Below are 19,131 nucleotides of genomic sequence, written 5' to 3'. Positions count from 1 at the left end.
AAAGTCAAAACAATCTTCATTTTACCTTACATGCAGCCTTCTGCCACCTCTTCGTACTGTGTGCGTTCACTGACCTACCTTTTACCTTCATCTGTCAAGGTTTTCTCATTTTTCTACTCTGACCCATGGTCAGGTCTCCACTTCAAGTTTTTGTTTCCTTATCCGGTTTTTCCAACCATTCTCACTACCCCTCTACCCTACCGTTTTAATCTATAGGATTCTCCTTTCTCTCCATTCCTAGGACCTGTTTTCACAGCACTGTATCTCCTATCTTCGTCTCCTTTTTGGTAAGCTTTTGTACATGTTACTTCTTCAGAACCTAAGATTTTTTTTTCTCTAGTCCTTATTCCAAGAATATCTATCAATCCATCTCTAGAATTCCAAACACACACTCTTGATTACCACATACCTAAGTATTTTTTCTATCCCTTACAGTCACTAGTCTCCAGAATCCTGTCTGATTCTACAAACACACCTCAAAACCAACTACCTGATCAATTACCTATTTTCTAGCAATTACCTCTCCCAGGTGCAACTCATTACACTCTCTCTCCTACATCTCAGATCCCCCAACCTGGCCCAGTTCATTCAACAACCTAAAATTCCAAATGCCAACACAGCTCCTCCCATTCCAGCAAACGGTGGTTTCCCTCAAAACATTTTAAGCTGCTACTCTCAATACTTCACTGAGTTTTATCAGACCAGTACATAACTTCCACCAGACCTACCTGCCCTGCAAAAATCAACTGCCCAAATCTTCGTCTTTAACCTTTCCAGACCTTCTGTCTGCAGTAAGCCATTAGTTAAACCCCTCTTCTACTCATTTCTCAATCTCTGGAGCCCACAATCACTCTTTAAATCCCTGCGCGCTCTCTCTCATCACTCTCCCCCTTATTCCCCTCCCTCACTTCTCAGCACACTCCTATCACCCCTACCCCTAACAGTCTTCCTGGCTACGTTCTCCATCTTTCCTCAGGCCTATTCCCCACACTTTCTCAGCACCCCTTAAGAGACCTAATCTCTAAGTCACTTGCTCACTCCCTGAATATGCCTCTTCACCTTTAGAAACTCTCTCCAGAACCTTCTGCTCCCTAGTTCTCTTTCCTTCTCCAACCCTGCCTCAGGTGTCCCCTGTTTCCCCCAGCTTCTTTCTATTATCTAGGTCTCACAGAAACTAAATAAGGATTTCACTCCTCCCAAATCTTTCCTTAGTTCTCCTCCTAATTTCCCTCAACTTTTCACTCAGTCATTTCTCATTTCCCTCAACCGTCCCTGCAAGATTTCCCTCCACCTTTGTCACAACTCTTTTTCCTTTTCTCAAGCCTCCACCCGTTCTTCTGAGGTGCCTCCTACATCTCTTAAACTATCTTCTCAGCTCCTCAATCTCTGCCTCATTCCCTTCTCCCTCCAATACTATTTGTCCTCTAATTTCCAGTGACTTGGCGCCTCCCCTAGTCCCCAGATCTGCCTTCTACTTTATGTAAACGTCTCCAGGCCGCCGCCAACATTCTCTCAATCCTTAGCCTCCCTTGCCATGCCACTCTAAACGCCGAGAGCCACCATTCTCCAACGGTCGGGGCCTGGCCTCTAGGGAGAAGGGGTACGGGTCACGTACCCCATTCGCATCTTGGCTCCGCTCTGACTGCCCCCGCTGCCGGGTAGTGGAGGGCGAGAGGGCAGGCGCCCAAGATGCATACTCTTCTCGAGGGCCGACATGAAGGGGAGGCCGCAGGTAGTCGAACAGCAGCCGAAGCTTCGTCCCGAGCTAAGTGCGGCCCAACCGGTCACAGCTCACTCCCCTAGCGACGCCCTGTAGCCTTTAGACGGCACCCAGCTACCGGCAGCACCGCCCACCGGCTCTGTAAGCTCCACCCCCTCGCCCCAGCACTTCCACCGGAAGTGCGCAGCAACACTCCACAAAGGGAGCTGGGTAACGGAGTCTCTGACCCTTCAGACCCCTACCGGAGAACTCCACGACCTTCGCCGGAAAGAGAAGCGCTCCTATGTACCCTGGGCAATGGAGTCCTCAAAGAGCGCATTCTGCGCTTGCGCAGTTGGAGGCGCCCGCCTTCAACCCTGCAGAGGTAGCGTAGCAAAGCATCCTGGGTGTTGTAGTCTACTGGTAGGAAAGCGTCTTGGCGCCTTCCTTTCTCGTCGCTTCCCAGAGACTGTTAAAGAAAGACCCACTTCTTCCTGCCTCCCAGGCTGCCCAGCGGCGCCGGTTGCTGGGGAACGCCAGCGCCTTGGGAAGGGATGGCGGGAGGTTACAGCTTAGGTGCTGGAGCCGTAGTTGAGTTGGTGAAGAGCTCGGGGTCGTCATGAAGCAACGGAAAGTTCAGGGGCCTGGGGGCGGCCGTAGCCGCAAGAAGAGAGGTAATCTGAACGACCAAAGGTGGAAGAAAGCTTAGTTGGGCGATTGGGCGGAGTTCAGGGAGCGGGGCGCTAGGCATTCTAGGAAGACCTCCCACAGCCGCCTGTTAAAAAAGCGGGGAAGAGGATTGCGGAGGGAAAATAAACCAGGGCATCGGAAGGTTAAAAGAGAGCATTTGACCCTCCCTAGAATGGAAACGGTATAGGGGCTTGACTAGGGGACAAAGTGGGTGAATAAATGGAATGAGGGGAGGGCTAAAAGGAAATGCTTCCAAAGGAAGAGAACAAAAAAAATTGTAGGTTTTGTTTTGGTTTTTATTTTTTAAAAAATTGAGGTATAATTAACATATAACATTATGTTAGTTTTAGGTGTACGTTTGGAGTGGATATTTGTATATATTTCGAAATGATTGCCAGTTGTCTCGTTAGCATCCGTCACCATACATAGTTACAATTTTTTCTTTTTCTTTTGAAGAGAACGTTTAAGATCTACTCTTTAGCAACCTTCAAATATACAGTACACTACCATTATCGTCACCGGGTGTACCTTAAATCCCCGTGACTTAGGAATGTCTTTGATAAGCGTGTGGGGGCAGGAAAAGGGGAGGTAGAGCTTTGCAGGTCCGTATGGGACTGGAAGGAAAACAAGTTGGAGAGTATGTCGGTAATCCTAATAGGCAAGGATCACGTTTTAGGCCTTAACGAATCCCCCAAAACTAGCACACAACAGGACTCGATAAATGTTAGTTGAATGACTGAGGCGTCAGGCAATCATGAATCATGGAGGGCTACAGATGGGAGTAGGGAAAAGCCAGTTACAGAGGAGAGAGAAAGACTGGGGATGGATAGTGTGGTAGGAGGTGAGGGTATGAAGGTCTCTGAAGGATTTGAGATAGTGAAAGTGTTTAACAGGAGGACTCTATCATGTTAGTCCACTTAAGGAGACCAGGGGAATGTTAGCTTCAGCAACAGTCACCCTGGGAACCCAGGGCAGATCAGGAAACAAAACTGAATCTCTGCAGAGCTGCCTCAAAACAAAAACTGGGTGACTCTGCCTTTTTACATTATAGGCAAAGAGGTATTTGGAATAGTGATAGTGCATTAGGCCACTGGGTTGAGGACTAAAGCTGCAGTCTAGAAATGAATCTTATCTGCTGTTTAAAGATAACTAAGGCAGTTTTGAGGCAATGTGTTTCCTTCCAGGAATGATGCAAGATATGAAACAGAAGTGTGAAAGTGTTCAGTGCTGTGCTACCTACATCAAACCAGTCAAGTAGATTTGGTTGATAGGAGGAAAATCAAAATTGAAATAACATACTAATGTCCTTCTTACTATACCATGTGCATGTACAGTAATAGTCGTGCATATGCCTGTGTGTAATTTTTATATTAAAACTAGTTATTCATAAATATTATGGTGGGTCTTCACTCAAAAAAGCAGAGGGGGTATTCTCTTAGAAATCCAAAGAATTAGTTATATAAATTTCTGATCTGATAGACTTCAGTGTACTTTCTTCTTGAGGCATGACCACTCTCCAAAGGAAAAGTGAGAATAGAAAGGTGTGTATAATATTGGAATGAGTTCTTAAACTTCCTGTAAGTCATGGTTAAAAGATACTATGAAGGGGAAGACAATCAGGGTCATTAAAGGAAAGCTGTATAGAAAGTCATGATTAATTGCCTTGTTTACATGTTATTATCTGTCTAAAAGCCATAAATATTATGAACATGCATGCTAAGTCGCTTCAGTCATGTCCGACTCTGTGTGACCCCACGGACAGCAGCCCATCAGGCTCCTCCGTCCACAGGATTCTCCAGGCAAGAATACTGGAGTGGGGTGCCATTTCCTTCTCCATACTTACTATAGGGTTGGCCCCAAAGTTCATTTGGGTTTTTTGTAACATTTCATGGAAAAACCCCAACAAACTTTTGGGCCAACCAATATATTTCCAGGAAGTGACATGCTGTTCACAAAATGACCTGAATTAGCTGGGGAGAATTCACCTTCTCTCACTGCCAGAGTTACATAGCACTATGCTAAAGAATAGTGGTGGAATTTAAAGGTGATACTTTCTGTCCTCATTGATTATATGGTATTGGCAGGAAGAAAAGACACAGTTTAAGGTGGGGTCTTTATGGAAGCACTGAGTTGTGTGGTGTACATGTCATTTGTGAATTGACAGGAGTTGATGCTGTTTCTATTTAGTGACAGTTTTAAAGTATGAGAATTATGTAAAAATAGCGTCTTTTAAAACTGGACATTGCCATAATCAGAATAGCAGTACTTGGAGGAAAAATTTCAACTACTTCAGAGGTTTTTTTAAATCTATATACTGTATCGTTGTAGTTTTCATTTAGTATCGTTCAGTTAAAGAAGCGTATGTCTTAAGTTGGTGTGTTCTTTCCTCACAGTAACCTGAATCCAATCCTGAATACTAACTAGTTTTCAGGGTGGCTTAAGTGACCAGATAGGTTATTTTGTGGTCTGGTTTGCTAGTTACTTCTTCTCGTATATTAGGATAAATAGAATTAGCCTTCTCTCTGTAGAGATTAAAATGTTTTTATGTGTTTTTCATTCAAAAAGCAGATTATATGTTTTCTGTATTTAGACTAAATTTTGACTTTGTATTCTTGGATTCCTCCACAGGTTTAAGTGACATTTCTCCATCTACAAGCTTGCCACCCTTGGTTGAAGGCCAGCTACGCTGCTTTCTGAAACTTTCTGTTAATAAAGTCATATGGAAGATTGCAAAGCCTCCTGCTTGTGTACTTGTCCGGGTGAGATGGTGGGGAGAAACATCGGAAGGAACCCTCTTTTGTCCCAGAGATGCATTGCAGACTGAACCAAAAGCTGTGAGAACAACTACACGTTATGCTATTCGCTGTGGTCCAAAGCAGTTTACCTCTTACCTAACAGGTATGTTTTTGTCTTGTCAGTTCATCTGCAGGCCTAATAAGAAGCATGTAGCTACGTCGTTAACAGTAGGCATTATTATGTTCCTAGCAGCTGTGACACTGTTAGTTATTGAGGATTCAGAGATGTTACAATTGCCACCATTATTTAGAGTATACTATGTGCTACCAGTTGGTCCATATCATTTCTAATCTTTAATAACCCTGAAAGATAGATATTTTCTCTGTTTTATAGACAATGAGACCAAAGTTCAGAGACATGAAATGAATACTCTAATTAAGGTTCTATAGTTGATAAATGGCAAAACTAGAATTTGAACCCACTTCTCTCTGACACCAAGACTCATTCACTTGTCACTACGTTGTACTTCTTTAAGTAATAACTATAATCTCTACTCTGGAACTTCCATTATACTCAAGGAAAAAAATTACTAATAATAAGGATATAAAATTTACTAATGAAAAATTTAGTAATAATACAAGATAATACATGCTAAATACCAATTGAGTGTTTTAGTGAGTTAGTTGTACAGGTTTTCAGAGAAGGGAGGATCCCTCTCCTGGGAACCAAGAGCCAAAATTTCATTTCTGTTCAAGGAAGGCATTCTGAATATACTGTGTTATTTCTCTATTCAAGTCAAACTTTCATATAAACACTTTAGATGGTGGACTTATCAAATCAATTCAAGTCAGTAAAAAGCATTTATCATGCAAATATTGTTGGGCTAAGAATACAAGAGAGCCAGAGGTGAATTAAAGATTAACTTGTGCTTAAGTTTACATTATTTCCAGAAGAAATTTTTGAAGACATCAAAATATAGAGAAAAAAATTCAGTTATTCAAAAAATATGTATAGAATACTTAGCGTGCATTAGACATTGTGCTTAGGTGCTGTGGAGATAACAAAAATGAATCAAGAGATTTAAACCAAATGGTATTGAATTCTAACTAAATTCACAGAGAAGTTTAGTTATGATGTTAGGTAGAAAGTGATAAGAGCTTTTAAAAGATACCCATATATATCTGATTAAGAAAATTAATGAGACATAGGTGAGCCTAGCTGTTAGTAAATAAGCAACAAATGTTGATAGATTTCTCATATTCTGTACATGCACATTATTTTATATTCTACAGAGCACTTTTATACTTATTCATAGAATTTCCAGGTAACTTATATGATTAGATAAGTCAGGGACTGTGATATGTTAAGTAATTTGCCTAAAGTCATATAACAGCCATTAAGCAACTGCCATATAAAAGGATTCTGTGCTATGTGTTTTATTTACAATACTACGATGCCTCACAGCCATGATATAGGTATTGTGATGCTTCTTTTATAAACAGCTGTGGCTTTCACAGAAACAGACTGTGAGTATCAGAGCTACAACACAATCACAGATCTTATAATCCAGTGCTCTTTTCACTACAGCATTCAACAGATGGTGAAAAAAAAGCATTTTCTCAACTTTGGTAAGAAAATATTTAGAAGTTACACTGTTCTGAAATAATCTCAAATTGCATATGCATGCATTGTATTTCTCCTGCTATAAATTGGGACCATGAAGGTGTTAAGTCAAAGCAACCAATTGAAGAATCCAGTTAAGGAGTTTATTTCCATTCCTTTTGGTTCTAAGTGCTCTCAGCATTTCAGTCCTCCAGATATTATTGAGGAATAAGTAATAAAATACTCCTGAGAAGCAGGGACCAGCTGCTGCATCTATATAAGAGAAGCCCTTTGTCCAGTTCAAAACTAGATACGGTGAGAATTTAAAAACTGAGAATTGTTACATTTTTGTTTCAAAACTAAAGCCTGAATCCTTGCCAAATATATAAAAAAATAAAATACTCTCTTAAAGGTATTTTCCTTATCAAATAGTTGATATGCTAACTGTTTCTGTGTAATTTTTTCCCTCCATTTGAGATATTTGTCATTGCTTTTCTTTAAAACTTTGTTTTTTGATCTTGGGTTCACTCTTTCCCACCCCCTGAATGATATGGTAATATATAGTTTATTTGAAAATAAAGTGATTTTTTTTTTTAAGTAAAAACATTTGGTAATGTGTACTCCTCTGCCCACTTCCAAAAAAAAAAAAGAGTAAATGAAAAATGTCTGCTGATGTTGTAACTGTTTCTGATTAGATATGGCTGTGCTGGTGCTGGAAGTAATCACCAAACTTGAACATCTTCCAATTGGTAGAGTTCAGATCAGTGGACTAGCCCAGCTTTCTCCGACCCATCACATCGATGGATTTTTTACCATTGTTTCACCAACATCTAAGAAACTTGGAGAACTCCAGGTAAAAATATCATAATTCTCTGCTACATAGAGTAAAGCTTTAGGGGCACAAATATTTGAGTCTGTTTGTAGAATGGGAAGGTACGTGACTCCCAAATACCATGCAAATACCCACTCCATGCCTTTGTTCTTACCCAATGACTGTTTTGTACTTATTTCCCACTTATCCATATCCTCTTAGTTCTTTGCTGCCCATCTCAAGTTCCAAGAATCCTTCACAGCTCCTACTGTACTCATTCTTCTCTGTGCTCTCTATTAATTTTATAACATGAATTACATAATCATTGTTCAGTTATAATCTTACATAGTCTCCAAAATCATGTATCTGTAGTTTCCTTTTAATTTCCTTCCCTTTTAGTTTATAGATTTCTTGAGAGACAGGACAGTATTTTCTACTTTCTTTGTTTTTCCCACAGCTCCTAAGGTAGTGCCAAGCAGTAGTAGCTTGTTTGACTCATTTAAGTGGTATCTTTGATGTTCATTCATTGATTCAGCCTACATTTTTTTGATAGTCTATTATGTGCCATTAACTTAGGATACAGAGATAAGAGATAGTCCTTTCAATCAGTTTTCCAAAGTCAGGTAGGATGAAATAGAAGATAGTAACAAATAAAACACAGTGTGATACGTATATAGTAAATATATGTACTGGATAGTGGGAAAGAACATAGAAGGGTCCCTTTCTGAGGGAGAAGATAGTAACAAATAAAACACAGTGTGATACATATATAGTAAATATATGTACTGGATAGTGGGAAAGAACATAGAAGGGTCCCTTTCTGAGGGAGACTCTGGGAGTTCTTCCTGGAGAACTCTGAATATTCAAATCCTTGAGAAATTTGGTGAGTTTAATACTTTGTCAAATATATTCTAAAATATGTATAGAAATTTAAGCAGATGTTTAAGAAAGCAGTTCAAAAAAGAGAAAGAACATATACCAGATTTAAGAACTTGTTACAAAACCACAAGCACATAATTGTGTCAAAGGAAGAGAATAAAGTCCAGAAATAGATTTAACTACGTGAAAGAACTTGGGCTTCCCTGGTGGCTCAGTGGTAAAGAATCCGCCTACGATGAAGGAGCCTCAGAAGACTCAGGTTCAATCCCTGGGTCAGGAAGATTCCCCTGGAGGGAGGGCATGGCAAGCCACTCTAGTACTCCTGCCTGGAGAATCCCATGGACAGAGGAGCCTGGCGGGCTACAGTTTGTAGGATCACAAAGAGTTAGACACAACTGAAGAAACTGATTTTGCATGCATGCAAGTGAAAGAACTTAGCATTTTCTATACTCTTTATCATATTTTTATTTATAGTATTATTGAAAGATAGTGACACCTTATAGTGGTAACTTTGTGGTAAAATGAGACTGCATTACTCCTGCTTTTCTCATATGGTACAAAATTGCATCAGACCAGCAAAAACAGTTTGGCATTGTGTTTCAAGAGCCATAAAAATGATCATAATTCTACTGAATAATTCTACTGCTGGGGACTTATATTAAGAAAATACCATAAAAATAGGGGAAAGTAATACACTTAGGACTGGTTATGGAAATGCACGTCTAATATTGAAAAAATTCAAACAATTTCATTAGACAGTATTACAACCAAAGTCTATTAGTGGAATATTTAGTTTCCATAAAAGATAAAATTATGTAGTTATGACTGTGTAGCAACATCGAAAAATTATTTTAGATTGATAACAGAGAATTGAAAGTGTACTCACATATGTGTGTATGATCAGTGACTAGGGGGAAAAAAACAAGGGAAAATCAAAACAGTTGAAATATAGAATTCTAGGTGGGTTCTTTCCCTATTTTTTAAAAGATCTATTCATTTATTTTTGAGTGTGCTGCATCTTCATTGCTGCACACAGGCTTTCTCTAGTTGCAGCGAGCGGGGCTACTCTCTCGTGGTGCACATGCTTCTTATGATGCGGTGGCTTCTCTTGTTGAAGAGAACCTCTCTTGTTGGAGTGGGCTTTTGGCACACGGACTTCAGTAGTTGCAGCAGTTGAGCTCAGTAGTTGTGTGTCAGGGGCTCTAGACCACTGGCTTGGTAGTTGTGCACAGATCCAGTTGCCCTGTGGCATGTAGAATCTTCCTAGACCACAGATTGAATCTGTGTTTCCTGCATTGGCAGGTAGACTTACAACCACTGGACCACCAGGGAAGTCCTCTTTTCCTGTTAAAAAAAAATTAGATATAATTCACATGCCATAAAACTCACCCTTTTAAAGTATACAACTCTGTAATTTTTAGTATATTCATAAGAATGTGCAACCATCATGATTATCTAATTCCAGAACATTTTTATCACCCCAAAAAGAAACAGTATACCCATTAGTAGTCATTCCCCTTTTTACTTTCTCCATCCCCTGGCAATCACTGATCTACTTTTTGTCTCCATAAATTACCCATTCTGAGTATTTCGTGTAAAGGATGTAATATGTGGCCTTTTGTATCTGGCTTCTTTGACTTACTATAATGTTTTAAAGGTCCATCCATGTTGTGGCATGAACCAGTACTTTATTCCTTATTGTAGCTAAATAATATTCTATTGTATGGATATATCACATGTTGTTTATCCATTCTTCAGTTGATGGATATTTGGATTTTTTCAACTTTCTGACTTCTATGAATAATGCTGCTATGAACATTTGCATACAGGTTTTTTGTGAACAGATGCTTTCAGTTCCTTTGTATATACCTTGGTGTAGAATTGTGATCATGTGGTAGCTATTTAAACTTTGAGGAACTGCTGGCCTGTTTCCTAACTGTTTTCTAAGGTGTTGGAACCTTTTTTTTCCCCTTATTTGAATGTCAGCTGATAAAATAATACTATCTTTTTTATTTAAATATCATTGGATTTGTTGGAGAATTGTTTTTATAGAGTCTTGGAGACAGAGGTCAGATTTTGAAAGATTATGGAATAAGTACATGCATAGTAATTACAGTGAAGAAGTAGAAATAACAGACACTTCTGTTTTCCAGAGAGAGGTAGTGTAACCTAATGGATATAGCACCAGACTTGGACATGGAAAAATTGGTTGGTGTTCATTTGTACTCTCTGAGTTTCGGTATCCTATTTTATAAAATGAAGATAATAACTTTTACCTTACAACCTGTTGCAGGGATTAAGTGATATGAAAAAAAATATGGAAGTACTTAATATGGTGCTCAAGCATATGAGAGGCACATATAAAATTTACTTGAATTGTAGAGGAAAAGATTGATAGTGGGTGGTAGAATTGAGAAATTTGTTGATACTTTAGAAGAGGAATTGGCACACTTTGCCTAGTGGTCTGAATCTGGCTTTCTAACTGAAAGTTTTCTTATATTTTTAAAGGGTCATTTTAAAAAAGATTGTTCAATACAGCTGAAAATATTTACCCTCTGCCCCTTTACAGAATGAGTTTGCTGACCCCTTGTAGAGAGTAAGAGACCTGATTTGTAGACCAAGAGAAAAGCAAGTGAAGAAAGATACAGAAAATAAAGGAGGATAATTGAGCAAAGTTAATTATCTGGAAAAGGTCAGTTTTCATTCCAGTCCCAAAGGCAATTTCAAAGAATGTTCAAACGTACAATTGTGCTCATTTCACACACTAGCAAAGTAATGCTCAAAATCCTTCAAGCTAGGCTTCAATAGTATGTGAACTTAGAACTTCCAGATATACAAGCTGGATTTAGAGAAGGCAGAGGAACCAGAGGTCAAATTGCCAACATCCATTGGATCACAAAACTAGAAAATTCCAGAAAAACATCTGCTTCATTGAATACTCTAAAGCCTTTGACTATGTAGATCACAACCAACTCTGGAAAATTCTGAAAGAGGGAATACCAGACCACCTTACCCGCCTCCTGTAAAACCTGTATGCAGGTCAAGAAGCAACAATTGGAACCGGACATGGAACAGTGGATTTGTTCCAAATTGGGAAAGGAGTACATCAAGGCTGTATATTGTCACCCTGCTTATTTAACTTATATGCAGAGTACATCATGCAAAATGCTGGGCTGGATGAAGTGCAAGCTGGAATCAAGATTGCTGGGAGAAATACCAATAACCTTAGATATGCAGATAACACCACCCTAATGGCAGACAGTGAAGAGGAATTAAAGAGCCTCTTGATGAAGGTGAAAGAGGAGAGTGAAAAGGCTAACTTAAAACTCAACGTTGAAAAAACTAAGATCATGGCATACAGTTCCATCACTTCATGGTAAATAGGTGGGGAAACAATGGAAACAGTGACAGACTATTTTCTTGGGCTCCAAATTTACTGTGGATGGTGATTGTAGCCATGTAACTCACTCCTTGGAAGAAAAGCAATGACAAATCTAGACATCATACTGAAAAGCAGAGACATTACTTTGCCTACAAAGGTCCGTATAGTCAAAGCTAGTTTTTCCAGTAGTCATGTATAGCTGTGAGAGCTGGACAATAAATAAGGCTGAGCACCAAAGAATGGATACTTTTGAACTGTGGTGTTGGAAAAGACTCTTGAGAGTCCCCTGGACATCATGGAGATCAAACTAGTCAAATCCTAAAGGAATTCAGCCCTGAATGCTCATTGGAAAGACTGATGCTGATGCTGAAGCTTCAATACTTTGGCCACCTGATGTGAAGAGCTAACTCATTGGAAAAGACTCTCATGCTGCAAAGGATTGAGGGCAGGAGGAGAAGGGACGACATTGGATGAGATGGTTGGATGGCGTCACCGACTCAACAGACATGAGTTTGAACAAGCTCCAGGAGTTGGTGATGGACAGGGAAGTCTGGTGTGCTGCAGTCATGGGGTCACAAAGAGTTGAATGCGACTGAACTGAACTGACTAAAGTACAAAAATGAATTTGCAAAAGAATATCTTAGATAAATAAGATATTAAAAACAGTGAATATTCTTTGGCTCCTCAACCAGGAGGGATTAACATTTCTTAAAATGTTAATAGGGGGAAAAAGAGATATTAACTGGAATAAGTCAGGTTTGAGAGTCATCCATATTATTTTATGTATCAGTACTTCTCTTTTATAGAGTTGTGTTCCATTGTATGGATATTACACAGTTTTTATCCATTTGCCTTAGATAAAACAAGGGAGATATCTTTGCCTTGTTCTTGTTCATGGGAGGAAAGCATTTGGTCTTTTCACTGTTAAATATGTTAGATGCAGGTTTTTCATAGATGCCCTTTATCATTGAGAAAGTCCAAGTTTTCTGATAATTTGATCATAAATGAGTATTGTATTTTATCAAACTCAATTGTTGCTAGAGGTTAAAGGTAAGAAGATATGACTACAAAGGGAGTATTTTAGGGGTGATGCAGGTGTTCCATATCTTAAATATGGTGGGGGTCACTTGCATCTAAGCATAGTTTCAGCCTTTCTTGTTGGCTCAGCAGTAAAGAATCCACCTGCCCATGCAGGAGACACTGGTTCTATCCCTGTGTCAGGAAGATCCCCTGGAGGAGGAAATGGCAACCCACTCCAGTATTCTTGCCTGGGAAATCTACTCCAGCTAATCTTTGCCACATTGCAATGGGGACCCAGGATTGTTGGAACTTCTGATTTTTTGAGAGAAGCCAGAAATTCAAATTTTTACCTAAAATCTGTTTTTTAAATCACCGTTAAATAATTTTTAAATCTTAACAAATGCTGTATTGACCAGCATAAGTCTGAAAAATAGATATACTAGTTTTCTCTCTCTAATACTGATATGTTGTAAATGTAGAAGATGACTGTGGGCAGCTTAGTGCTAAAGAGAGCATTGAGGCATTGAGAGAACACTGAACTGTGTTCTTAAGGATATTTTATTACACATGTGTGAATCATGTAGTATATTCAAGGTATTTGTGGATGGCGTGGAATTTAGAAAAGCTGTGATATGTTTGGGCAGTAGAATGATGGTCTGGCAATGGCACCAAAAAGGAGTAAGTCAACCTCCCTTATCCTAGCTAGTAAAAGAAGTAGATTCCTTTGGAGAAACTTTGGAGGAACTGAGGATACTTTAAGAAAGAGATGTTCAGTTGAAGTGTAAAGTGATAAGGTAGTATCCAATAGAAAATCTGCAGGGCTCAGTGAAGGGGTTGTCAAAGGAATGAGCATCAGGGTGAACTTTGATTGGGGCAGAGCATAACTGCTGTGGACTGAAACGAGGATCTGCCAAGATGAACACAGCAATGTATTGGGTACACTGTATGGAAACAGGGGTTAGGAGTGGAGATCGCTTAGACTGGTAGGAATTGCTGGAACAGTATTCTGTTTTACACCTGCAAAACTTGACTCATGCTTTTTTCTCTGCCTGGAATGTTTTACCTCAGTCCCTGCTCAACTTTATTGCTCACTCATATTTAAGGTTCTGAACTCGAGTATTTATTTTTCAGTCCTGGAAGCCATCTCCAGCCCTTCTTCCTCACTTCCTCCCCAAGCCCAGACCCCTCTTTCCTGTTCCTGCAGCACCCAGTACACATACTTATTCTTAAAACTCATCATTTTATATTAAAATTATTTCTTGTTAAATTTCCCTACAAGATGGCTTCCCTGGTGGCTCAGATGGTAAAGAATCTGCTTGCAATGCAGGAGACCCAGGTTCAATCCCTGAGTTGGAAAGATCCCCTGGAGAAGGTAATGGCAGCCCACTTCAGTATCTTTGCCTGGAGAATTCCATGGACAGAGGAGCCTGGTGGGCTGTAGTCCATGGGGTTGCAAAGAGTCGGACACTACTAAGCAGCTAACCCTTTCACTTTCACAAGATACTCTGATCCTTTGGGTCAGATTCCATGTTTTATTATCTCTTTGCCCCAGGCAAGTAGCACAGAGCTTGGCACTGAACTGATCTCAAAAAAATACTTGTTAATTGAACAAAGGAGTTAGACCAGCACCTGTATTTTCATTATAAAGTAGGTGTGGCAGGTACCTGGACTTGCTTTTTTTTCCCCCTCACTGGTAATAGAGACCTTTGAGTTGTTTTGTAACTACTTCAAATTTTTTAAGGAAAAAGCAAAACTATGACCAGCCAGTAGGTCATTGTTAATGCCAGGGACTCTATCTTTATTGTCAGTGTCTCCTTTGGTTTTAGAATACAGTGGCAGTCTTTTGGCAAGTGATGAATGAATGGTAGGGGACAATTTTCTGACACATTTGGGCAGCCAGGATTTTATGTGATCCTCTTAGAGCAATGACTGCATGAAGTATTTATCCCACTGCATTCTGGTCATTTGTAGAAAATCTTGATGAATAGATTTAAAGGACTTTGTGCTACCTGGTTCATGAACAAAGTTCTCATCAAGACCCAGGTGTGTTTATTGAGTCTCTGTCTAGACAATTTCTCCACACAAATTACTCCATTGACTTCTTAAAATGTTTAACTGCAGTCTTTCATTTTTGCCTTAGGCCATTTATCATTCTGTAACTCTCTTCGGCTCCTTTAACAATTCCTTCTGCTTTCTATGTCATTGTAGCCTAACTTTCAACACTGCTCTTCTTGTCTTTGGGAGTACATTATTCAGTTTCTTCTCTAAAGTTTCGCTTTAGGCTGTTTTACTTTTTACTCCCCCATTAGACTTTGTTTAGCTTTTCAGAGAGCTGGAGAGTTTTTCAGTAGAGGGCCTGAATTCAGTGGAGTGAGATGATAAAGGAAACTTCCAAGAATACTAAAAGTTTACATCTTACTGTTCCTTCCTCTTCACCCTGCCTCCTCCCCAGCATAGAACTAGGGCCTTATTTTTCTCAAATGACCAGCAATAAGGATGCAACAAGTTGTTTTTTTATTTGTCAGACCATTAGTCATTGTGTGCACTAAGTGTGTGCTTATGCTGATAAGTCTACAGAAAAATGAATAAGACAGTCCATGCCTTCGAGAAATTCATAATCTAATTAGGATAACAAATAAACTGAAAGTACAAATACCTCCTTTAAGCATCTGCTTTTTTTTTAATCTTCAAATTAGGGTAATATACTTTCCTGACAGAATTATATCATCGCATCAGCTTCTTTATGTGAGGAATGTAGCACAGTTTCTAGCCTCTTATAGTGTTCAATAAATGGAGGTTATATGAATGGATAGATACAGAGTAAGTAGAAAAATGGGAAACGGAGTGGCCATAAAGTTTTCATAGAGGAAGTAATACTGGAGGAAATCTGCATATAGAGGCATAAAGGAATGAAATATAAGGTAAATTTAGAAAACTCTTAAGTAATTAGTAAATCTAGGGGAGAGAGATGGGGGAGGAGAGCACAGTGAGAGATGAGACTTCTGATGTAGGCAGGAATTTGAACTTGATCCTATAAGAAATGGGGGTCATTAATTTATATTAAACAGTTTAAAAATTAATCAATGCTAAAAAATAAAACTTCTAATACATTGCATGTCTCTTTCAGGTCTCACTTGCCCTGGAGCCTTTGTCAGAAACTTATGACAGCTACAATCCTCTTCCTACCACTAACATGACAGAAAATGTGCTTTTATCTGAGCAGGGATTCAGAGAATATTCTGAAGCAAGCAATACTCAATTTCTGGTTCCATCAAGGATCCCTACTACCAAAATTGATGGAAAAGATTTAGCAGCTAATAGCAGTAGGTCATCCCCGCCAAGGTAATTACCACACCTAATACCAATCAGTCTGTCAGCTAACTCCCACTGAACGCATAATTTTTGTCTTTCATTTGAGGTTGCTTAAAAGACTAAAGGTAGTCATTTCACCAAATAAGTATTAAGTACTCACTGTTTCCTGGTGCTGGGCATAGAAATTAATAAGAGGCAGTTCCTGTTTTGAAGATGGCTCGTAATCTAGTGAGGAGGCCAATACACAGATAAATAAGTATGTCTAAGTCATATAGAGATGCTATGATAGATGTGCAGTGAGGGAAAGAGGGAAAAGGCAGTGTTTTATGAAAGGGAATGAAGGAAGAAAGATAGATTTTGATTTTAAATAATTATCAGGCATTTGCTTTGTCACGCTCAGCACTGAGCTCTTTGTTTCATTGTCTCACTTTAGCCACAACCATACCATAGGTAAAACATCTATTATTTATTTCATTTGGGAGATGAAAACAGATTTACAAAGTCTAAGCTACACTGCTATACACCAGTGATCCCCTTTCTGTCTCTGATGAAGTGTAATGTTACCATAATGGTTAATATACTGCTGAAGTTCTCCTTTATTTTAAAACAGGGGGAAAGACCACGTGTACTTTGCAGAGAACTCTGATACAATAAAGGACTCTTTCTGTGGACTCCAGCACCATCTTAATTCAGGACAGAGTTTAGAGTCTGTGACTCTGAAAGGCAAAGCCCCATGGAAGCAGATGTCCCTTCTCAATAGTTCTGAATTCCAGCCTCAAATTAGCACAGTTGCCAAGAGTCACAGTGACTCATGCATTCTTTCTTCAAACAACCCCCCTACCAAGGACCTTCTTTCAGGTATGAATATATCTGTGAACCGAGACTAAGCTATATTTACTGGGACTCTGCTCGTTAAGCAACGTACAAAGAGAAGCAAGACTTCTGTTTGAACTAAATAGGCAAATAAAACTGAGTAATCTACTAGAGTCCAGAATCTCTAACCATTGGATGGCAGCTCTATTAAACCACTGAATTACTTCTAAATAATTATTGGGTGCTGATAATTTTAAGTTTAGAGAAGGCCATTTAAAGTGAACCTGAGTGTGCAAGAAAAGTCTTTATCACAGAAAAATATTAGTCCTTGTTTTTTCCCAGATAATTCAAAGGGAATAAGAATTTTGTCTCCTCATCAGAATTTACTTATACTATTGTGCAGAGGCTAGTACTAAATCTGTTTCATATTCTGAAAATTGTTGGTTTCATTGGGAACATTCATTGCACAAAAACTGCTAATCTGAAGCCTGGGAGTTAAATATGACTGACAGCGAAACAGAAAGGAGTAGGTCTACCTGTGTAAAGAACTTAGACTGAAATTTTAAAAGAAAATAGCAACTGAATCGAATCACTTCATGTTGGAGAGTGGTATTCTAAAAGCAATTTTGATACCTTGTGTTGCACTGCAATGGTCAGCCATATATCTCTGTGACATCAACAGCATGACATGAATTTGTTGCCATCCTCACAAGTAAAATTTCCAAAGTAGAATATCTATGACAGTAGTAGAAAAATCTTTTAAATTAAAACTGCTTGGGTACATAATTTACATTAATAAGGATTTTTTTTAATGAAGAAAAACATTGTGTTCATAATTTTTCAACTAAAGTGTCTGTGATCTCCTATTTTTAAAAATATACCCCGATTATAATATTTTATACTTTAATGTAACCCTAGGCTGCACTAATGAAAATTATCCCACTATACTCAGCACTTGTCATCTCACACCTGGAATATTTTGTATAGACCTGGGAACCAGACTTTAAGAACCAGGCTTTCATTAAGCAGTTATCTCTTCAGCGCTTATCAAATGTCTGACACTCTTCTAGGTGTGAGGAATACAGCAATTTATTTTTTTTTTTAAGGCCCCAAATCTTACGCTATGGATCTTCTATTCTAGATGGGAACAGATGATAAACTAGGTAAGTATGTAGTGTTAGATGGTGATAATGGCAGTTGTAAAAAAATGAAGCAGGGAAAAAGAGGGAATGCTGTTTTATGCATCTTGGCAAAGGAAGGCCCCTTTAAGAAGTTAATATTAAAGATCTATAGAAGATGAGTTCCTTCTAAGGAGAGTATCTAGACTAGAGTACTAATTTCACATGCTAGCAAGGTAAGGCTCAAAATCCTTCAAGCTAGGCTTTAGCAGTACATGAACCAAGAACTTCCAGATGTACAACCTGGATTTAGAAAAGGCAGAGGAACCAGAGATCAAATTGCCAACATCTGTTGGATCATTGAAAAAGCAAGCGATAGAGTTCCAGAAAAACGTCTATTTTTGCTTTATTGACTATGCCAGTGCCTTTGATTGTGTGGATCACAATAAACTGTGGAAAATTCTTCAAGAAATGGGAATACCAGACCACCTGACCTGCTTCTTGAGAAATCTGTATGCAGGTCAGGAAGCAACAGTTAGAAGTGGACATGGAACAACAGACTGGTACCAAATAGGAAAAGGAGTACGTCAAGGCTGTATATTGTCACCCTGCTTATTTAACTTCTATGCAGAGTACATTATGAGAAACACTGGGCTGGAGGAAGCACAAGCTGGAATCAAGATTGCCAGGGGAAATGTCAATAACCTTAGATATGCACATGAAACCATCCTAATGGCAGAATGCAAAGAGGAACCTAAGAGTCTCTTGATGAAAGTCAAAGAGGAGAGTGAAAAAGCTACCTTAAAACTCAACATTCAAAAAACTAAGATCATGGCTTCTGGTCCTATCACTTCATGGCAAATAGATGGGGAAAAAATGGACAGTGAGAGACTTTATTTTCTTGTGCTCCAAAATCACTGTGGACGGTGACTGCAGCCATGAAATTAAAAGACACTTGATCCTTGGAACAAAAGCTATAACAAACCTAGAGAGAGTATTAATTAGCAGAGGCATTACTTTGCCGACAAAGGTCTGTCTAGTCAAAGCTATGGTTCTTCCAGTTGTCATG

General features: G+C 39.1%; 2 protein-coding genes across 4 annotated transcripts in view; one reads left to right on the top strand and one right to left on the bottom strand.

Moving 5' to 3' along the window:
* Nucleotides 1–1,944, bottom strand: part of PPME1 (protein phosphatase methylesterase 1) — a 51,466-nt gene extending 49,522 nt beyond the window's left edge. The window contains exon 1 of one of the 2 annotated variants that reach the window (XM_040258859.1): nucleotides 1,616–1,944. In XM_040258859.1, coding sequence (XP_040114793.1) covers nucleotides 1,616–1,716 — 101 coding nt within the window. In that variant the 5' untranslated portion in view covers nucleotides 1,717–1,944. The remainder of the gene's footprint in view (nucleotides 1–1,615) is intronic. The other variant, XM_040258860.1, reaches the window with a different exon arrangement.
* A 181-nt stretch (nucleotides 1,945–2,125) lies between these two features.
* The window catches only part of C2CD3 (C2 domain containing 3 centriole elongation regulator), a 118,836-nt gene continuing 101,830 nt past the window's right edge, over nucleotides 2,126–19,131 (top strand). For both annotated transcript variants that reach the window (XM_040258805.1, XM_040258806.1), the window contains exons 1-5: nucleotides 2,126–2,373; nucleotides 5,018–5,287; nucleotides 7,423–7,580; nucleotides 15,947–16,161; nucleotides 16,742–16,989. In XM_040258805.1, coding sequence (XP_040114739.1) covers nucleotides 2,319–2,373; nucleotides 5,018–5,287; nucleotides 7,423–7,580; nucleotides 15,947–16,161; nucleotides 16,742–16,989 — 946 coding nt within the window. In that variant the 5' untranslated portion in view covers nucleotides 2,126–2,318. The remainder of the gene's footprint in view (nucleotides 2,374–5,017; nucleotides 5,288–7,422; nucleotides 7,581–15,946; nucleotides 16,162–16,741; nucleotides 16,990–19,131) is intronic.

Source organism: Oryx dammah, unplaced genomic scaffold (assembly GCF_014754425.2).
Source record: "Oryx dammah isolate SB20612 unplaced genomic scaffold, SCBI_Odam_1.1 HiC_scaffold_17, whole genome shotgun sequence".
NCBI lineage: Eukaryota > Metazoa > Chordata > Mammalia > Artiodactyla > Bovidae > Oryx > Oryx dammah.
This window is presented reverse-complemented; position numbering and strand designations above follow the sequence as displayed.